This window comes from Diaporthe amygdali (assembly GCF_026229845.1).
Source record: "Diaporthe amygdali strain CAA958 chromosome Unknown NODE_43_length_333103_cov_65_012416, whole genome shotgun sequence".
Classification (NCBI taxonomy): domain Eukaryota; kingdom Fungi; phylum Ascomycota; class Sordariomycetes; order Diaporthales; family Diaporthaceae; genus Diaporthe; species Diaporthe amygdali.
The window spans coordinates 93289-112928 of NW_026517063.1; the positions used below are offsets into that span (position 1 = coordinate 93289).

The 19640-nt window shown below is 51.6% G+C and overlaps 5 protein-coding genes across 5 annotated transcripts; 1 reads left to right on the forward strand and 4 right to left on the reverse strand.

Annotated features, from left to right (window-relative positions):
- Window positions 1-55: 55 nt before the first annotated feature.
- On the reverse strand, window positions 56-1489 carry J7T55_000030 (uncharacterized protein; the record flags this gene model as incomplete). The annotated part of the gene is made up of 1 exon (XM_053134239.1): window positions 56-1489. The coding sequence occupies one exon, from the start codon at window positions 1487-1489 to the stop codon at window positions 56-58; it is 1434 nt and encodes a 477-aa protein (XP_052987931.1).
- A 1275-nt stretch (window positions 1490-2764) lies between these two features.
- Window positions 2765-4136, reverse strand: J7T55_000031 (uncharacterized protein; the record flags this gene model as incomplete). Its single annotated transcript, XM_053134240.1, has 5 exons — window positions 2765-2799; window positions 2962-3408; window positions 3474-3511; window positions 3572-3843; window positions 3906-4136. 5 exons carry the CDS (start codon window positions 4134-4136, stop codon window positions 2765-2767), a joined length of 1023 nt encoding a protein of 340 aa, XP_052987932.1.
- A 945-nt stretch (window positions 4137-5081) lies between these two features.
- J7T55_000032 (uncharacterized protein) lies at window positions 5082-6983 on the reverse strand (the record flags this gene model as incomplete). Its single annotated transcript, XM_053134242.1, has 4 exons — window positions 5082-5126; window positions 5182-6474; window positions 6526-6878; window positions 6932-6983. 4 exons carry the CDS (start codon window positions 6981-6983, stop codon window positions 5082-5084), a joined length of 1743 nt encoding a protein of 580 aa, XP_052987933.1.
- Window positions 6984-11172: 4189 nt separating this feature from the next.
- On the reverse strand, window positions 11173-12617 carry J7T55_000033 (uncharacterized protein; the record flags this gene model as incomplete). Its single annotated transcript, XM_053134243.1, has 2 exons — window positions 11173-12473; window positions 12533-12617. The coding sequence occupies 2 exons, from the start codon at window positions 12615-12617 to the stop codon at window positions 11173-11175; spliced, it is 1386 nt and encodes a 461-aa protein (XP_052987934.1).
- Window positions 12618-13710: 1093 nt separating this feature from the next.
- On the forward strand, window positions 13711-15437 carry J7T55_000034 (uncharacterized protein; the record flags this gene model as incomplete). The annotated part of the gene is made up of 2 exons (XM_053134244.1): window positions 13711-13855; window positions 13915-15437. 2 exons carry the CDS (start codon window positions 13711-13713, stop codon window positions 15435-15437), a joined length of 1668 nt encoding a protein of 555 aa, XP_052987935.1.
- Between the last annotated feature and the right edge of the window lie 4203 nt (window positions 15438-19640).

The window sequence follows — 19640 nt, forward strand, 5'->3', positions numbered from 1 at the left end:
CCACATACGTGAGCAATAATTCAACGAAAATAGCATTCAATCCAAGCTGAATTATTTATGATCGAGTTGTACCCGCTGGAAACCTCTTCGGGTTGAGCAGAGTGATAAGCTCATCCAGCCCGCGGCCAACACATGCCAGCAGACTTTCCAGCATCGACCAGAAGGTGCGTGGGACAAAACAAACCACCTCTAACAGCAGCCATACGCAATCATTCCAAAAGAATGCATTCAGAGCCCTCCAGGACACCGCCACCAGTTGAGATACAAAAGACCATATTTCTCTGGGCAGCTTGTTGAAGAGTGCATCCACGGCAACCAAAAGGTCATGCCCAAGGTCCTTCAGCTTGGTCTCCTTAAGGCGACTGATGACAGCAGCGAAGAGCGAGTGCAAAAGTGAGACCAGCCGGACGGCTCCGAAGGCAATGGCACCACCGATTGCCCTCGCGCCGTCCACCAGCCATTTTCGTACAACTTTCCAGGCCCGCGGCAAGGCCTTTGAGATCCAAATAACCACCTGCCAGCCGAGACGTGGCAGCCCCTTGAGTTGAAGATAAACAGCCTTGAATATTGACATCAAGCTTGTCGGAAAGCCTTCGATCAGCCGATAAGTAGCCTTAGCAATCACCATCAAGCCCTCCGGAACGCCCTTGATCAGCCGCACACACAACTCCCCAAACAGGCGCCTATGCCTCCACGCCCACTTCGCAACCTCCCTGGGAAATTCCCACAGCAGAAACCGGGGCAGAGTCCAACCGAGAAACCCAACAATCCTCCCGGCGGCGGCCACAGCACGCCGCGCCCTCTTCACCTCCTTACTGTGCTTCAGCCGCCGCCACGCGCCCGCCCGCCGCGCAGGCAGATACCGAACCACATCACGGTGGCCGCCCTCAGCCGCGAGCCGCAGCACGATCTCCCCCGCCGGGCCGACCAGCGCGTCGTCGGTGCCGTGCTCCTCCATCAGCAGCTTCACCAAGACGAGGTTGCCCATCGCCGCCGCCAGCATGAGCGGCGTGCGGTCCCGGCCTGTCTGTGGGGGAATTAATGTTGGGTCCGGGCCCACCTTGCCGAACTGATTCGGCTGAGCGCCGAGCGCCAGCAGCGTGCGTGCCATGGGAACGCTGCGGCTGCGGATGGCTGCCAGCAGGGGGGTCTCGCCGGTTGCGTTGGGGCAGTCTGGGGCGATGAGGCCCTGTCTGATAAGGTACTGGACTGCGGCAATGTCTCTCATGGTAATATCTTCAAAGAGGGCGGTTAGGATGTCAGCCTGGAGGTTGTGGGTGTCGCTGATGGCGGCGGATTTCCATGATTCGGTACTTGAGAGGTTGTGATGGGGATCGGGGTTTGGGGTGCTGGGGTGCTTTGTCACTGGGACAACTGGGTAGCTTGGATATTTGTTTTGAATTGCCTTCAGGCGAGCAAAGAATTCCCTTTCGTCGGTCTCAATGTACTTGGGGACTGGGACTTCGTCCAGCTGAAGAGACTCAGTCATCCTGTGCGTATGGATGACTTTGACTGTAGCTGGTATTTACAGACCTTGTCAGCTCCAATCTGTACGTAAGTAGAAGTATGCCATTATCTAGATGGGGGAACTGGGCATGAGGCAGTCAGTCTATTTGGTGGACATTTCAAATATCATAGCTCAGTCACTCATTGGAGGGAACTCATCAGAGGAATACTAGTGAGTTAGCTCGGCCTCTGATATGCCCCGATTAGGCATCACTATTTGACGGGCCGAAGGATGATGAGCGGTCTGGAGGATCGAAGAGCAAGTGTGGCTATGTAACTAATTGACCCAACGTGCCGGGAAGCTAGAAGTCTTTTGCTACGGCGTGCTGAACCATGAAAGCGTCTTGAATTGGCCTAGGTGTTCAGAAGTAGCGTCTGGAATTTACTCTCCTGGCTCCAGAGTTGGCCATCCAATGGTGAGATCGTGGCTTGGCAACAACTTCACAGCCCCAACCACCTGGCCTAGACAGTGAACCCCGGCCAGCAGATCGCCCTGCTGTCACATTCAAATCGAATAAACACGCATCGGCGGCTCCTCATGTGACTAGCTTAAGAACCACGCGTCATGTTTTGTTTCCCTTGTCTTTTGTGCAGGATCTTAACGACCCAACTTTGGCCAATCTGTGCGCTGGCACCCATTATAATTTGACCCAGCCTCCTAGTTGCCTGCTGTCTGCTCCTTAGTCACTGACCTCAATTTCAAATGTAAGAAGACTCGTTCATCAAACACCACGTCATCAAAGAGGTGCCACTTGTGGGCCTGATACATTTGGCATAGTTGTCGTTGTACGTATGTCCGCAGGGTCGGGGCTGGTGCATGAGTGCGACATTTTTCGACTCTCATTCTGGAGATTCTGGGGCCCTGGCTGTTTTTGAAAATTTCTTTATCCTCTTGTTCTTGGACAGACAAAGTGGATCCATAGTTGAAGGGGACTCAATGTGCTGCACAGTGGCTTGGGTGGACTAGAACAGAGGAAAATGGATGCACACATGCCCTCTGAGCATGGTTTGAGCCCCACAAGGCTTCCTGGATTCAACAGGTGGTTGCGATATCTGCTCTCCAACTGCCTTGTTATACCAAAGCCCTGAATTTTCACACTTCATTTTGTTTGATGATTTGCTGTCTCATTGATCGGTTGTTGCCAGTGGATATTGTTTTGAACATTTTCTGTCTCAATTACGAGTATCATGGCAGACTGAAAGTAATTCGAGCTTGCCCATTCCTGGTCCAGTGACTGTTGCAGCCCGACATTCAGACTCAAAATGAGATCATACCGGGGTTGACAGATGTCTCTAACCAGACATGCAAGATATCCACTGGGAATTACTTCAAGGTGTAGACTTTGATTGTCCTCACACCAAACCACGATTCCTGAAAATCCCCAGGGTTTGCCGCCACATACCTCGCACAGCTACTATAACCCGTCTCTGCGGCACATGTCATAGTCCACTCACTCCCTGATCCGGCCGTGTCACCACAGAAGTCAACATTGAGCACGATAGACTGGTTCTGAAAGGCCCTGTCAATGTCACAGAGCGAGCCGCCCACAGAAAGACCAGGGAGGCCCCAGGTATTCGGATCAGGCTTTCCATGCTTGACATCCAGCGGCACTTGGTCCGGGTGCCAAGTCCACATTCTGATGTACTCGCTTGTCCACTCCATAGCGTAGAAGCCGCCAGTCGAGGACCCATATGGACCCTCATAGTCCCAGCTGGAGCAGCCGTCATTGTTTGTCGCGTACACGTCGCAGCTTTCCCGGTACATGTAGTTGGACATGTCGAAGCTGTGGTAGCCGAGGGCACTGGTCGAGTTGTAGGTGCAGTTGCCGACTGTCGCGTTGTGGTCTGTGTGGAGGGTCTGTCTGTTGAACTTGTACGCGTTCCATTGCTCGTAGATGTCGACTGGGTGCCTCGGTGTCAGCTTCATGTTCAGCTTTTGATCGGTAAGGTCAAAGCACCGCACTCACGTTCTCCACTCTTTGGCCAGCCCGGTCCGTACATCCAGCTACATCGAGGTTGTCAGTGTCACATAAGAGACTGGAGCTATGGGGCCACCGTGGCTTACAAGGCTGGCCATGTTCCACACTGGGCCTTTGGGAGATGCGAGAAGTCGGCAATAACCAGGCCGTGGTTGTAAGTCGCGGTGCTCTCGATCCTGACACTGTTCCGCCCGTAGCCTCGTGGATTCTCGATCACATTGGTGTAGTCTACCATGATTCCCACGACATCGCCCCAGGTCTGCACGAGGCCAAGGCGCTCGGCCTCGGACCGATTCTGGTAAAGCACAAAGCCATGCGTCGGGTCAACATCGGTGTATTCGTCTGTGCCCGTACGGCTCTGGGCATGGGTCAGCTTTGTGGCAAGATCTTGGTTGAGTAGGGACATGTAAGCTCGCTCACCTCCATGAAAGAGAATTTATCGAAGAAGTTGGTAGAGTCATACAGATCCGAGAGCTTGTACACACCAGATGTTCTGCTTGAGTTGGTGTCGTTGCGCGTGGACAGGTCACGGTGGGAGAGAAGTTGAAGTTTGCTAATCGCGATGCCATCAACATGATTAGGCGCGTGGGCATACGCGTCGCAGGATGCAGCGAAGGCCGCCAAAATCAGCAAGACACAAAGGAGCAGCATTTTGAACGATTTGAGATGAAATACTGGTGGGCAACAGAATTCAAACCATGAGGGATGGAAGCAATGACCTTCGTATGTGTTGACACCAGGGTTCGATGAACGCTAATGATGAGGAGGTGTGAGTGAGTGAGTGTCCATAGGTGGCCGTGGCGGTCGCTAATTGTATAGCACACAGCTGCTATCGAATATCTGCAAGGGAGATGAATCTACTTTAGACAACTTTATTTCTAAGGATAGGTGCATACATAATGCGATGTGTGGATTGACAAATCAATGAATTGTACCTCTTCCCTGGTCGAGAACCGTCAGTTCAAATCGATGATTGACCCCACGATCTTTAAGACTGTCTCGTGATATCGACTGCGAAAGTTTGCCTCAAAAGGGGCTGTAGATTAAGCACATGCATGCTTGGTCAATATCAGAGCTGGGATCTGCATCCTCCTTTCACCAGCTGGATGCCCGGGGCTTAGCTTAAACCCCTCCCATGACTTTGGACACCTTGCGGGACTGCAGCAATCACAAGCAGGGCCAGAATTGCCCCCACACTGTCATACGCTGTGTCCGATGAGTGGAAATATTCTGCATTGAAGGAGGGGTCAGCGGGTTTCAAACACCTCTAGCAAGTTCGCTATCATGCAGTAACTGTTCATGTTAAGGATCGATTTGTGTTAAGCTTTCTCGTAAATTACTTGGTTTAGCGGGCGGAACTCTATATTGAAATCCTCGGAGAACGGCAGCCCATGTGTGGCTGCAGCATTCATTTCCCCCTAGAAGCGTGGCACTCGGGAATGCCATGCGGCAGGGGGAATAATTGATCGCGGAGGTAAGAACCTTAAAATTAACTGCTTAGGGAAAATAACTTCTAGATAAGTCCATTCTCGCAATTTGCTCTGATCGCCCACCTGTGATGCCCTTGGAATCCCCTTTCGAAGTAAATACTCCTGATTAAGCGTATAAATCCGGGTAAGCAGCCTTGATCATATCGGCTCCCTGCAACAATCATGTCAGCATCCTCTACACATATGTTGGTTCAAGAAATAAATACCTTTTCTCCTATCGCGTAGACCGAGTTCTGGATACGACAATCAGGAATGACGGGGATTACCGAAGCATCGATGACACGGAGCCTGTCGACACCGAAGACTTTGAGCTTGCTGTCCACGACTCCCTGACTGATGTCCTTTCCGAGCCGGCATGTGCCGCAAGGATGGAAGCCGGTCTGGAAACGCTCCTTGATCATCGTATTCAGAGCCTCATCAGAGTTGCGAGGAATTGGGAAAGGATAGTCCTCGCCGATGATGTCCTTCATCCCATCACCATTCATCAGTATGTCGTCCACAAAGCGGAGCCCCTGGCGTAGAGCGATGATGTCCAGCTTATCCTCCAGGAAGTTGAGGTTGATGCTGGGGTCCACGAGCGGGTCCGCCGACTTGAGCGTCACGACGCCGCTCTTTGAAAGCGGGCGGAGCAGGTCGACGATGATGGTTAGCCAGTCACCCTCTGGAGGGCAAGGAATGTGCCACTGGAAGGCATCGGAGAACATTGGGACGAAGTCAATCTCGAAATGCGGCTGTCCACCTGGGCCGAACGGGTCCACGCCTCCGTTGGCCTTCTTATAGGCAACGTACTCGGCGTCCTGCTCGAGCCATTTGTCTATGCGTGGAAGCCCAACGAGCTCGAGCAGCCCGCTGGTGTACGGACCCCTGTTTGAGGTGTTATAAGCGTCAACTGCTGCACTGTGCGCTGCACCGGGACGGAGGAGGTGTCCGTCCAGACCGTACCCATCTTTGAGTCTGAAGACGTGGGGTATGATCGGATGGTCAAGGAGGTTCTGGCCAATGTTCTCCGAAGCGACAACTTGGTCGATGCCGAAGTCTTTCAGGGTCTTCTTTGGACCGATTCCAGAAAGCATCAGAAGCTTGGGAGTTTCGAAGACTCCCTGTGAGACGATGACTTCGTAATTGGCGTAGAAGGAGTAGGTCTCGCCGTCTGGGCCGCTGACCTCAACGCCAACCGCCTTTCCGTCCTCAGTGATGATTTTTCTTGAGTGGGTTCTCGATAGAACAGCCACATTGTCCTTTCCCTTCAAATACATCCAGCTCGATGAGCGCTTCCCGTTGTAGATCGAGTTGGTGCATTTCCATAGCCCCCTCATGGTGCCGTTATGAACGTCGTCGGTCAGTTCCTCGCCCTTGCTGACCCAGGCTTCTTCCAGGGCATCTCGGAATGGCTTAAGCTCAGGAACCAAGTCCGAGTGAGAAACTGGAAGTGGTCCGTTTTGACCAATGTACTGGAGCTCGGGCCTAAAATCACCGTGGTCATCGTGGTACGTCGCGGGCTAGACTTCTTCAGCAGATGATACATTATCAGAAGGCTTGCTAGGGCTTACCTTGTAGAGGTAGTCCTTGATGCTTTCCCACGTCCAACCATCGCCCCCGAATTCACTCCAATCATCAAAGGTTGCGGCGCTGCCGGGGATCCAGGTGTAGTAGTTTAGACAGCTGCTGCCTCCGAGGACCTTGCCCCGAGTATTGGGCTTCTCAATCCGAGTGTACTCAGGCCGGTCGACCATGGTCGTCTTGTACTGCCAGTCGTACTTGCTGCCTCGAAGCTCAAAGGCTCGGGCGGGAGTCGTGATAGCATCAACATCCTCTGGGTTTCCTATGCCTGCCTCGATGACAAGCACGTTGACCTTGGGATTCTCCGCAAGACGACCGGCCACGACGCAGCCAGCTGTACCGCCTATCGAGGAAACTTAATCACTGACATGAACATTCAGGCTTTTCTTCACTTACCTCCGACGACTATGAAGTCGAATTTCTTGGGCGCTTCGGTGATGATAGGCATGATGAGCGGCGACTCAATTGGGCTCAATGTTGTCACTGGTCAGGTATAATTTGAATACTGAGAGATGTACTGAAAAATCAGTGGATCTTTGAGAAGGATAATTTTCGAATGTCACAAAATCTGGCTACGATGGTGGACAGATGCCCTTCTTATATCTCCAGGTGGACATGCCATGTTATCTATTGAGACGTGGTGTTTTGCCAGTAGTTGAGGCAGATCAGCTCCTTGGATTGTAACACTGTCTGATTCCCCTCAATTCTGAAGCTTCTCTGAACCTCAATACCAATGATTTGTAGGTTACTCAGAGAAGCTAGCCAGACGATCCAGGGAGACTGTCTTCACCGGTGAATGCCGTGTCACGACACCAGGCTCGCTCCCCGAGCTTGAACGCGGCTGGGGCCGAATGAGACGGTCTTGCCAATGGTTCAAATCAGATACTGGAGTTTTGATACCATGCAGGTCCATGCAGGGACTTACACATGCCTGTTGAGCAAGTGTTGCAGAAAGTGTCATGAAGCGTGGACCATGACGCGGCGATGGTTCGGGGTTGGGCAGACTCGCTGTGTAAACCGTCATTGGGCCATGCAATGAGTAAGCACCACTTGTGTGTGTAGCGGAGCAGAAAGGCTAAGCTTGCGCCGTTGGCGTGAGCAACGAACTCCCCGAGAAGCCCCACATCTGCAGCGCAAATTCGGCATCTCAAGTGCAGTCACTCGACGCCCGCGAAATGGCCGACAGAACAAACTCCGAGATGAGAGGCATCTTCCACATTTTGTGTAGCTTGCAACACAAGTCTTTGCGTTACAGGCTTCTCTTCTTGCATTGGAGAAAATCTCTAGACTTCAGTCTTTTCACTTTGTGCAAATGGAAATTTGATTAGTTCTTCCAACTGCGTTCCAATCACTCATTTGATCAGCATTGCGAGAACCCGGGGCAACTCCGAGAACGTTTTGCTTTCGTGGACAGTCAACACAGGCGTCCAACATTGCATCTATTCGAAGAAAAGAAAACTGAAACAAAAGGACGGCTTGTAAAGTCATCCTTAAGTCACAAAGTTGCTTAGTCTTGTGGCTCAATCCACCGCTTAACCTCGACATTTGAGCTGCATCCCTTCCAGTAACATCGAAGTCAACTCGCCTACTCTTCCGTCCCTGTTTGCAACGGCTCAACTACCACTCACCTCGACCAGTGATGGATCCAATATGATTGAAGATGAATAACATTTTCATGTAAGTCCTGATTCAAAAAGTGGGTTTCCACAGCATCCCTGTTTACAACTATTTACTCGCTACTTCAACAGAGTTCAAAAATTTGGTAGTGTCACAAGCTGGCGACAGAATACTTCTGGCTGTGGCTGCAGATTATCGCAAAAAGGTCGACTTAAATAGTAGAACAAACAGAAATTACACAAATTAAACCATATACTCTGCACAGCAGTGCTCAGCTGGCCCCCAACGACTGCTCAATAACATCAGAACAAACGCTACCCTCATTTCGCCATTCTCCTGTCATCAGAGTGTGAAGTATGGAGACTTGACACCAAGCGAGTATATTTGCTGGTCTGTTATCGTGTTTTCCACTGAGCGCGGATTCACAGTTAAGCATTTATCAGCTTTTGACAACACCCACATGCATTGGAAGGCTCCGGCTCATCTCCTTATCAAAAACGTCTCTGGCCAGTTTCCTTTGATAGAGATTCTGACCGGTGGGCTTATTGGTGAGGTCGCGAACAGGCCAGAAGTCTTTTTTCTGGTAGCATGAGTGTACACTCATCATCTCAAGCAGGGGTAAATGTGCCACCAAATAGGGCTATTTGATATTCATCTGAGGATTTGTATGTCGTTGTACTGCTGCCTCAAGTAGGACACGAGCGCGAGCAAAAATCTGTCAAGAGACTTCAGGAAGGAAGCAGCTTGCCAAGCCCTGCGACCCGCCTTGCTGATTGTACTGACGGTTGAATTAGGCAAACGACTACGAAAATGCAACTCGCTTCATATTGAGAATTGATGCACTAGGTATTTTGTGTATTCTGAGACATCTTGTTGAAGAGCCAATTCAATGAATGCAACAGAAACGAGTAGATCTGTGAGCTGACAAAAAGATGGCCATGCCGCGTTCACCAGTGAAGTCGCAAGGCAGCATTCTGACGCTCTCGCAGATAGCCAAAGAAGGCTCATTCATTGGCAGAGTCTCGACGACGAAGCCGTTCAATTATATGGATCCTTTGAAAGAAACAGCCCTCCCGTTCTCTCTACCCCATCCTCATGCATGAGAACTCCTCACGAGTAACAAGTTTGTACAGCACAAAACAACCACTCTTGTTGGCAGTTGTTGCCTCTCCTCGACAGGGCTCTGCCAACATGAAAGCTGGTTGCACTGTCTCCATCACTGTCAGATCGAAAACCAACTTTGCTCGATGAATGTGAGACAGTGCGTTAGCTGCACATCTTCAAATGTTCAATACTTCCATAGAAGCATACAACTCGTTACTTAGATACAACTGTAGAAGAGGTCTCTTATCGTAGTTCTGGACAGGGTACATTTGTGTGCTCTCGAGATTGTGTAGTCGGTACCAACTTGGTACTTTCTATGACCTATGCTGAAGGTGGCGAACCAAGCTGTTTCAGCTCTGCATCAAATGCGGGCCAATTCGAGACTTATCTGTATCGACAGCGTAGGTTTCTGTTCAGATCCGTGGGCTGTGGAAAGCGCCAGGAGTGCTGTGGTGGTAATACGGTCGCCTATTCCTCGGAAGTATCAGATGGGGGATCTAGTCTGGGCAAAATTTGGCGAGGTTGTGGACTTCCTGCCGTGTTAGCCGCGTTCGGGATGTGGTGGCGTCTACGCTCTTGGCAATGCTTGTTCAACGTTTTGCCAGAGAAGATCTTGTAAAGCTGATACGCGCGCCAACCTCGTGAACTTTGTCTAAACCTTCCATGATCGAGAATGGACATCATAACTTGGCAGCTGATAAGAGTATGCGACTAGCACGTCAGCGCCCTTGTAGCTGGACCTTAAAACAGGGCTGACAGGCATCTTGGGCTGCTGTGCATGTATGCGCGCGGTAGGTAGACGACGAAATGTTTCATGTGAGGCGCAGAGTCTAATGCTTCATCGATTCCCAGCTATATGCGACGCCTTTATGACTCGCAGGTGGTTTCCTTAACATCCCACAATATACTTTCAGCCCTTTTTCTCGATCTCTCCGCGATACCATCTATTATTCCGGCGTATTCGGAAAAGCTGCTTAATCAAAATAAAGGCTAACAACAACGACTTTAATGTATGCATAGTCAGACCATCTTTGATTACAAATCCGGCGTCGAGATAACTGTTTGGTAACGCCCAAATACAGGCAAGCAGGGAGACCTGTGCATGAAACAAGCTATTGCTTATATTAAACCACACACACTTCAGCAGCCTGGGTCATTGTTCTCGCTCCTTACCACAGTAAGTGCAGCCATACCGCCATTGATACGCAATTCTTCCCGTGTATAGTCCAAAGGCCTAGCGGCGGATAATCTGCGGAAATTTGCTGCATTTGCTTATGATAGAAAAGCAAAGGGCTTTAAGCTGCATATCCCTTAAACTCTATTTGGTGAGATGTCTTTGGCCATCCCGAGCCTGAATGTACACCCACCATTTCCAGGTGGTGTGATCGCCATGCAGCCCACTGAGTCGGAACCATCGCTTTGTGCTCCCACGTGGTAATCGGTATTTAATATGATGCACCCTACTTGATTTGCGTCGCGTATACTCCAGGATCATTAGCTATCGCGTCGTGCATGCGCTGTTCCCTGTCCGAGCATGGGCTGAATCATCCGCCCGTCCAACCTCTCCCTTGAGCCCTGGCTGCCTGCGTGAGGCGATTGCCGAAGTCTACCCTAGAGACACATGGCACACAATTTGAATCAGCAGGGTTTTGTGTAAGAGTGATAGACATTGATATCGAATTTAGGTAGGCAACAAATGCCTCACAACTCCTAGCCATGCTCCAGCCTCACGAACATTCGTAAACCGTCTCTAGACGCCAGCCAATGCACGATAACACCAAATCTATCCTCTAGTTTTCCCTGCGCAACCCTCCATATTCAAATGAAAACGCCCCTTATTCTTGCCTTATAATGACTTGCTTGTGCTAAAAGGCACAGACTTCACGGTTGGGTGCTCCGTTGCAAAATGCACCGATCTAGAAGCAGAAGACCTGATCCGTGATCTTGGATGATGCCCCGGGCTTTTCGTACCCCAACTCCACCAAATTCTTCTTCGCAGCGTTCACCATTCCAGGTGGCCCACAAAGCATAACCCTTGAGCCGTCCTCCTTGGGGTCAGGAAACTTCTCGGCCATGAGCTCCTTAGTGACGTAGCCCGTGCCATACGCCCAGTTCTCCGGAGGGTTGTCAAGGAGGTAGAACATCTTGAAGTTCTTGGGGTATCGCCTGGCGAATGATTCGAGGTCCTTCCGCAGCAAGATGTCGTCTTCAGTCCGGTTGGCGTAAATGAGGCTAACCTCGGTGGTATCCCTCTCATCTTCGCAGATGGCGCGGATCAGCTGGTACATGGGCGTTATACCTGTGCCGCCTGCCAACATGCCAATCTTCTTGCATAGTCCTCTCTTGTATCGCATCGCGCCCTTGGGGCCACGGAACATCACCTCGTCTCCGAGAGACAGATGCTTCAGATACTTGCCGGTGAGCTGGCCGTCGTCGTACACCTTGATGACAAGCTCAAGTATGCCCTTGTCTGAGTTGTTTGACACGGGTGTGTAAGATCGCTGGACTGTCGCGCCGTCAATTGTTGTCTTGATGGCCACGTGCTGTCCAATCGGCAGACCCAGCACGGTGTCTGGCGTCGGCAGCTCAAACACAAGTCTGTAAACGTTTGGTGTGACAAGCTCCTTCTCGATCAAGGGAAGCGGGTAGTATGTTTGTGGGTCCAGAAAGCCTCGCTGTAATAATGGGTCGGCCTTCGCTACCCTTGGGATCTTCTTGTGTGGTGCATAGTGGAGTGCTCCAGCCTCCATATCGAGAAGTTTAGAGAATTTCCTGGCTGCGACGCCTCCTGCCACGAGCGCAAGTGCTGCTGCAATCACAAAGCCCTCGACAAAGCCGAGTCCGCCTGCACTTCTTGGGCCCTCGATCTGTCTTATCTTGAGGAAATTTGACAATGCTGACAGGTCCATCCTGCGCAGACCAAGGGTGGCACCGGCCAAAGCACCAAGGGATACAACCGCGCCGCCTACAGCTGTGGATGCGCTGCTGCCGGACTTTTTTGATGCTGGCGGTGTCTGCAGCGTTACACGGACGGGCTTTGGTGCTGCGGCTTTGCCGGCGCCCTTGAGCTTGCCGATACGGAAATCTGCCATGATCTCGAAAGCATCCTCAGAGTGTCCGGCATTGTCGAAAGCTTCGGTTGCGTCTGTTCCGGCGGCTTCGATCAGAATCTCTGAGCCTCCTGGATGCTCTTCCAGATATTTGGTAAGGTCATAGACTGGATGTCACTTGTTAGCTTCTTTGTCCCGCGCGTGACTTCGCCTTGAAGTTGCTCACCTTCGCCATTGATGACCATCCAGGCGTCCTCGCGCTCCCGGTGAGCTGCGACTTCTTTCGCCGTAAATTCTGTGTCCACAGACATATTGTCTAGTGTTCCAAAGTGAGGTGCGAAAGAGACTTTGGAAGGGGAGGATTCTCTAGTTAGGGGAGCTTATTAACTACACGATTGCCATTTTTTATGATGGGTACTGGTGGCAGGCTTGTATATAAATGGACAATGCTTATCATATCTGGTCATCAAGTGGTTCTCCTTTCCTGCTTGGCCGGACTGCGCGTATCGGACCCTCAAAAACTAGTCAGGGATGGACCTTTCGATTTAATAGTGGGTCGCCGAGGCTTGAAGCTTGATTACGACCCGACCTATCGATCTGCCGAGGCGCCGGCCAGATCCGGGAGCATCCGGAGCGGCGAGGCGGCCGGGAAAGGAAGCACTCGCTAATGGAGGATCTTCTACTGGTTGGTGTCGCGTTCGTGCTATTCGTGCTATTCGCGCCCCGATCTTTCGCGTCGGCTCTGCGTCATGACGCGCCAGTTCCTGAACAGCCGGTATCAGCATTGCGCTAGATTAAGTCGTGTGGCGTGAGATTTTGGTTCAGTCGGACATCATTTTGCTTTCCAGCACCGGTGAGCCGAGGCAACTGGATGGGCACAGCAAGGGTCCCAAAAATACCTAGGCAGCTTATCCGACTCCACTGAAAATTTCTGATGGGATATTTTCAGCAGCGCTTCGTCGCATTGCTTGGTTGAATCTCGCCTTGCCCGGGTCCACCACACCAGTGACACCTGTCGCGGCTCGACTCGCTTCTTCGTAAAGAAGTGGTTCGTCTACGCCTCGGCAAGTGGACATTGTGGAATTAATAATGCCGCTCGCGGGCTTTAGCTAGCAGGATTCGATCGGCAGACCAAGAAAGATATGCCTGCAGCAATGGGGTTCCCGGAATGCTGTCATTCTTCGGCAACGGAGGTAGCCCCTGACCGCCGATAATGAAGCCGCCGCGTCCACCCTGGACTCATTTATATATCGTCACTCCCAATGTCCCTGAGTCTGTGATGCAGACGTGCTATTATTGTGTCAGGTCATCAAAGTAATATCCTCTCAGTCTTTTAGACAACTAGACCACCTTCAATCAAGTCTACCCGGAGTTCCATTTAGACAAACCCAGCTGTTGGCCAAGATGAGACCCGACTTTGCAACTAAGCAGTTCTATCTGCTTGGCGAAGATGTCTCCACAGCACGAGAGATCGACGTCCCTACAACAGTAGATGAGGACGAACTCAGACAACTAGTTGCATCACATTTCGCCATTGTGGCAGCCAAAGGTACGTATTCGGACACAGCTCTCATCGTTTGGCTCCTTCTTACTGATTGCAAACCCCAGGCGTTGGATTTGTGAATGACCACGAAGCCTTCTCTTCGGTCGCAGACGTACTCGATGCCCAAGGTCCAATCGCCATCACTATTGACGGCCGGGGTGTGCGTGACGTTCAGGGTCCCAAGGGTCTGCCATATGTCGGCAACTACTTTGAGATCTACCCCGATCATCTGGGAAATCATCAACGACTATTTGAGAAATATGGCCCTGTTTTTAAGACAAACAACATGGGCAGTACCACTTATCTTACAAACGACCCCACCCTGGCAGGCATCTTCTTTTCAGAAAACGACTTCTTCACCAAGGACATCATCCCCGGCCATCCGCTCTATCCCATCAAGAACAATGAGGCTGGTGTCTTCTTGGGCGATACCGACACCGAGGAATGGAAAGTTGCACACAAGTTCCTGCCGCCTTTCTTTGGGCCAAAAGCCGTCCGTCACTATGCCCCGACCATGAACAAGACTGTTGAGGATGCCTTCAAGGTTTTCGACGAGCTTGCAAACCGGGATGAGGCGTGGAACGTGTACTCGTACATGCTGAAGCTCGGCTCACAAGCCGTCGGAAAACTGATCCTCGGCATGGACTTCAACCACTTCTCCTCTGTGGATGCACCACCACACGAGATGGTGATCCTCATGGCCACCTCTCTCGAACTTAACAAGAAGATTACGTCAATGGGCAGTTGGTATGCTCATCTCCCATTCGGCGACCCGAAAAGGTTATATGATGCGAAGGAGCGTATGCGCGTGATGATCGAAGAGGTCATTGCGGGTGCATCGAGAGGCGTGGAGGACTTGGGCCTGCAAGAGGCTGCACTGAAGGCAAACAACATGGTGGATTACGTGCTGCGCGCCACCGATAACAAAGGCAATAAGATCCCAACAAATCGGGTCTTGGAGCCCCTGGTAGTCGCCACTGGAGCTGGCTTCACCACAACCAGCTCTCTCCTGTCGTGGCTGCTCTACGGCATGGTTAACTACCCCGGCATGCAAGAACGCCTCCTCCAGGAGCTTGTTGACAATGACTTCACCGACGAGACAGAAGTGACTGCCGACTTCACCGCCAAGTTGCCCTTCCTCGATCATTACATCAAGGAGACTCAACGGAGACACAACCCGTCATACCAGCCGGCGCGCACGGCCAAGTGCGATCTTGTGCTTCCCGGTGGCTACAAGATCCCCAAGGACTCGATCGTAATCCCGGCCCTGCACCACATCCACAACAACCCCAGCATCTGGGGCAACCCGGCTGACTTCGACCCTGACCGCTGGGACAGTGACCGCGTGAAGAACAAGCCCAACAACAGCTACATCCCCTTCGCCACGGGCCCGCGTGGCTGCATCGGCTTCAATTTTGCGCTCCAGGAGGTGCGCATCTTCCTGACCAAGCTGGTCTGGCGCTACAAGTTCACCCTGGCCACCGACGGCGCCATCGACTATGACCCCATGTTCCAGCTGATCCGCCCCACGAACCTGTACGTGCGCGCAGAGAGGAGGGTGAAGTGGCCCCCACGAAGCGACGTGTAGTTGACGCGGGCGCGGTCATGACTCGCCGAGCAGTGTCGCCGACGATGACCTGAGCGCGGCGCCACTATGGACCGGCATTGGTGTAAACTTCTCACCTGGAGTTTCTTGTGGGTATGTTTTTGGGGGGAGTGGGTTTGCGGCATTGTTTACGGAGTTCAAGGCATGAGAATTGGTGTTTGGTGGCGCGCGTTCTGTAGATTTCTGTGTACTATCGGAAAGTGGTGGCACGTAGATCAGTGATCTCGCTCGCAATGACAATCGATCGACGGCGGTCGTTATTTTCTCCCGTGTCCGCGTCTTACTATTTGTCCGGGTCGTGCCCGGGGTGCGAAAAACGCCGGGGTGTTTGAAGCTATGGCCTGATGCTCTCGTTCCGTGCTGTGTCGAGGAAAATACTCAGTCAAGGGAAGCGAAGCGCGCTCTTGACAGATCGAGCGATCCGGAGCCTGTGGGTGGAGTTCTCGGGCCCATATGCACGCGGCTTACTCGGAATATTCGACGAAGTTTGAAGTCGACAAAGCGGCCCATACCCACGGAGCCTTTCGCTCTAAGGTTCAGATCAAGCAGTCGCTTACACAGACCTCCAACGGTTGTGAGATCCGAGATACGGTTTAACAGCGGGCATTGTGTGGCCTAGGATGGGTGCTCCGGCTCGTGGTAGGGCCATTTGGCGACACTCGTGGCGTTTGGACGACCCAGGGGTCTGTACCTCGGGCGTTCTTGGAAAGCTTATCTAGATCGCTGGCTGGATTAGGAGATAGTTCCGATGGGGGTTCTGGACCCAGGCTGCTTCACTGCCAGAGATCTGCGATGTCAAGTTTCAGCTCAACAGTGGAAGTACCCGTACGCGCGTGCTTGACAGGAAAGCTGCAGATACAGAGTCCAGCGCACTGCCCATTGCAGCGAAGAAGTTGGAAAAACATGCTCCCGTTTCTGTGGGTACTAATCTGCCAGACTCTTGACATCGGTTGCTTTAGAGTCTAAATGGAACACATCTCGAATTCGTAAAAATGACGTAGCAGTAAAGCATAGTGATTGCCGTTGTCAAGTTCCCAGACACTTTGTGGACAAGGGCCGGAAACTGCATGGGCAGTGGGCTCGTCTGGCGTGTATGCGAAATCTTGGCCCAGATGTTCGGTACCCGATATCAGATTTGGCTCTTGTTCCCAAAAAGCCTGGAGAAACTTGCATGACTTCGATGATCGACATATCTTTCCAAATCTCCGGGCATCAATCCTTGGTCATCGAACCATGAGTGCGTTAGCTTGCCAAGATCTGCGCATGTGGCCCAGCTGGACCACACGACAAGCCTCACAGATCCGTCAGGGTACTCTAGAAAGCAAGGGTTGCAGATGAAGCCTCATTGGCCCTGAAGTACTAGGCTAGGCACATTTCCGCCATGCGAGAGTGGGAGGAGCCCTGCCCTCCGATCTGGCATAACCAGCAAGAATGTTATGCTAGTGGCCTGACATATGAAAATTGCCTGGTTCCGAGGTACTCTGGGTGAGATGGAAAGTTACGTACCTGGCTGATTATTGCTGCGTGACTATTATGGACGGAAACAGCTCTTGAGACCAGACATGTCCTGGGATGATCCGGCAGTCGGCAGCATGAAGTCCAAGATCACGTGCTGTTGGTACCCTACTGTGGCATCCGGGAGGTGTTACAGCAGAGTGACTTAAGCTTATATTGCCGGGAACGGCTGTGCGGTCGCAGAGTTCGAGAGCAGATCAGACGACCCTTGACCTGTACAATCACTCGCACTCGCAAACAACAATATTGAATCTGTCAATGCTATCGAAGCTAGCTCGACGTCGCGTGAACCTTATCCCTAGACGTACATGATCAGTGACTACCTGCAGTGGGGCACTCGAAGATTGTAGCAGGTGCTGCAGAAGACCTTTAGGAGGTGCTTAATGAAGTTGCATTGTGTACGTGAGTAGCGTGGTACGATCAAATACAACGTCGTTTTGTGGATCGCAAATAAGCTTTACGCTGGCAAGGGTCCTGTGTGGCATCCACGATCCAAAGGGCGATCTAACAGGCGATCCAGGAGGTTTGCTGTGCTGCCCTGTTGACAGCTGCTGAAATGCAAACATGCGGAATTGGCCTGCGGGATTTAGGGGCTCGGATCCGAGGCGCGCGCTTCCTTGAACGTATGTAGCCCTGCAAGGCGAGGCGAGGATCGCGGTCTGCACCGTGTTTGGGAGCTGTGACATTTTCCTCCTGGAAGACAGCTACGATGAATAGGTCACCAAGAACCCACACCTGTCAATTTCGGCCATTTAATTCTAATAATGCCGTAGAGTAGCTTCTTGATTTGGCGCTGAAGCTTTTATGCAATTAAACCCCCTAATGGCATACAATGTGAGTGCACCGTTTGCACCTTAGGTTTTCGTATCAACCGCCTTTGGCACACCACAGCTAGAATACGTCTATCCAAGTAAGAGCCTTAGCGCTAAACTTGAAACAAGTTCCAAGAATAGAGGCCAAGATCAACCATATTTAATTACCGAGCCAACGGAATCTCTGGGCGTCAGCACCCTCCCCCGCCTCCCAAGGCTGCATACGGTGACCAGCATCATGAGTAACGTCCCGGATATTAACCTTTCTAGCTAGATTAAACTCCCCAGGTCGTCTTACAATTCTTGTCTAGACTAGTATTTTGCAGGCCACCTTGTTTCCACTCCTCGTGGGGTACATGAACGGATTGTCTGGTGACGACTCGGGCATCACACTGGATAGGGTTTCGTACCGGAAACCTGTATGGTTAAATTGTCTTGACCTGGTTCGTTTCGAACTCTGCGAGCCTATTTAACATCAGCACATAGCCGAAGGGCCCTAGCACTGGCCCATCGCTCGATTCTGCCGCTGTTGGACGAAAGATGCCGCCGCGAGACCAGGGCCAGCCTTACCTACTATGCGCAGGGACATGGTCACGGCGACAGGGCGCACCTGTGGCACCAAATCCTAAATCTGGCGCTAGCCCACATTCCACCAAATGTTTCAAACATGTCCAAACGCTATGTCGTTCTGTCAGTCTTGTGGTGTGGTCCCTCTTATGCATCTTGGATGAAGACGGCCAAGAAAAAAACCCTATCGCCCTCGGCGTAACTCCTTGATTGTAGTGACCGATATCCTAGCCCTGCTTAGCCCAGTGCAGTATATGCGATTAAAGCTGAGCTTAGCGTGCTTTAATTCTGGAGCTGACGAAAGTTGCGTTTGCCGATTGGATACTCAAAGTCCAGCCACGTGTATTTGCCAAACTATCATCGCGGCTCAGAGGCGGCAGTCGCGCAAGCCACAGCTACAAACACAGGTAGGGTCCACTATAACCAGCACGTTGCCATGTACACTTGCAATGTTCTAGAATATGGCAGCTTTGTACGCTGTAAAGAGTGAAGTGGAATCACCTTGTGTTGATGCAGCTGAGCGCCACCCCTCTTGTGGTCAGGGCAACTAGGAGCCCTCACTTGTGAGACATGCATGAAGATAGGTCTTAACAAATCTAATTCATAATACTTGGGGAGAATGATGAATTCCGCAGGATTTGGTGTCCATTCGTGATGACCGAACTCCTCTTCTCCGTCCGTTTCCTCAAGGAGAGAGAAGTGAATGGCCGCTCTGGATTACTTCCTCGGCTGCAGGGATCAAGTATCTGCCCACGTACAATCAGGACGGCCAGAGTATCTGCACGAGAGTTTCATATGTAAACGATAACGTGAGGTACCATAGGTTCCATTGACATCCTGTTGGGAGTTCTGTGCATCTGCTTCATGCTCCATTATACCAGAATGGGGAAAAACCCGTCAGCCTCATGGACGCGCCCGTGCCAAGATAGGATCAACTGCCGTTACACGGCGATCTGCCCCCGTCCCAGCAATGTAGCATCGTGGTCAAAGATCCTCAGCGCGCCCGCGGAATACGGGAACTATCATCTGTACTATCTTGTTTCATACCTTAGCTGGGAACCGCATTTGAAGCGGAATCCAATTGCGAAGCTGCAAGTTTGCACCCTGGATTTCGGCGACCGAATACAATAAAGGCATCACGCCCTTCCCAACTAGGTCATGGTTTTTCGGCGATCATTCCTGATCATCTTCTTCACGCGCGTATTGTCAACGGAATAGCTGCTCAGCTACCGGTTTTGGTGGATTCTCCGTGCACCGCCTCAGCCTTGTTGAACTTATACATAAATCCAAA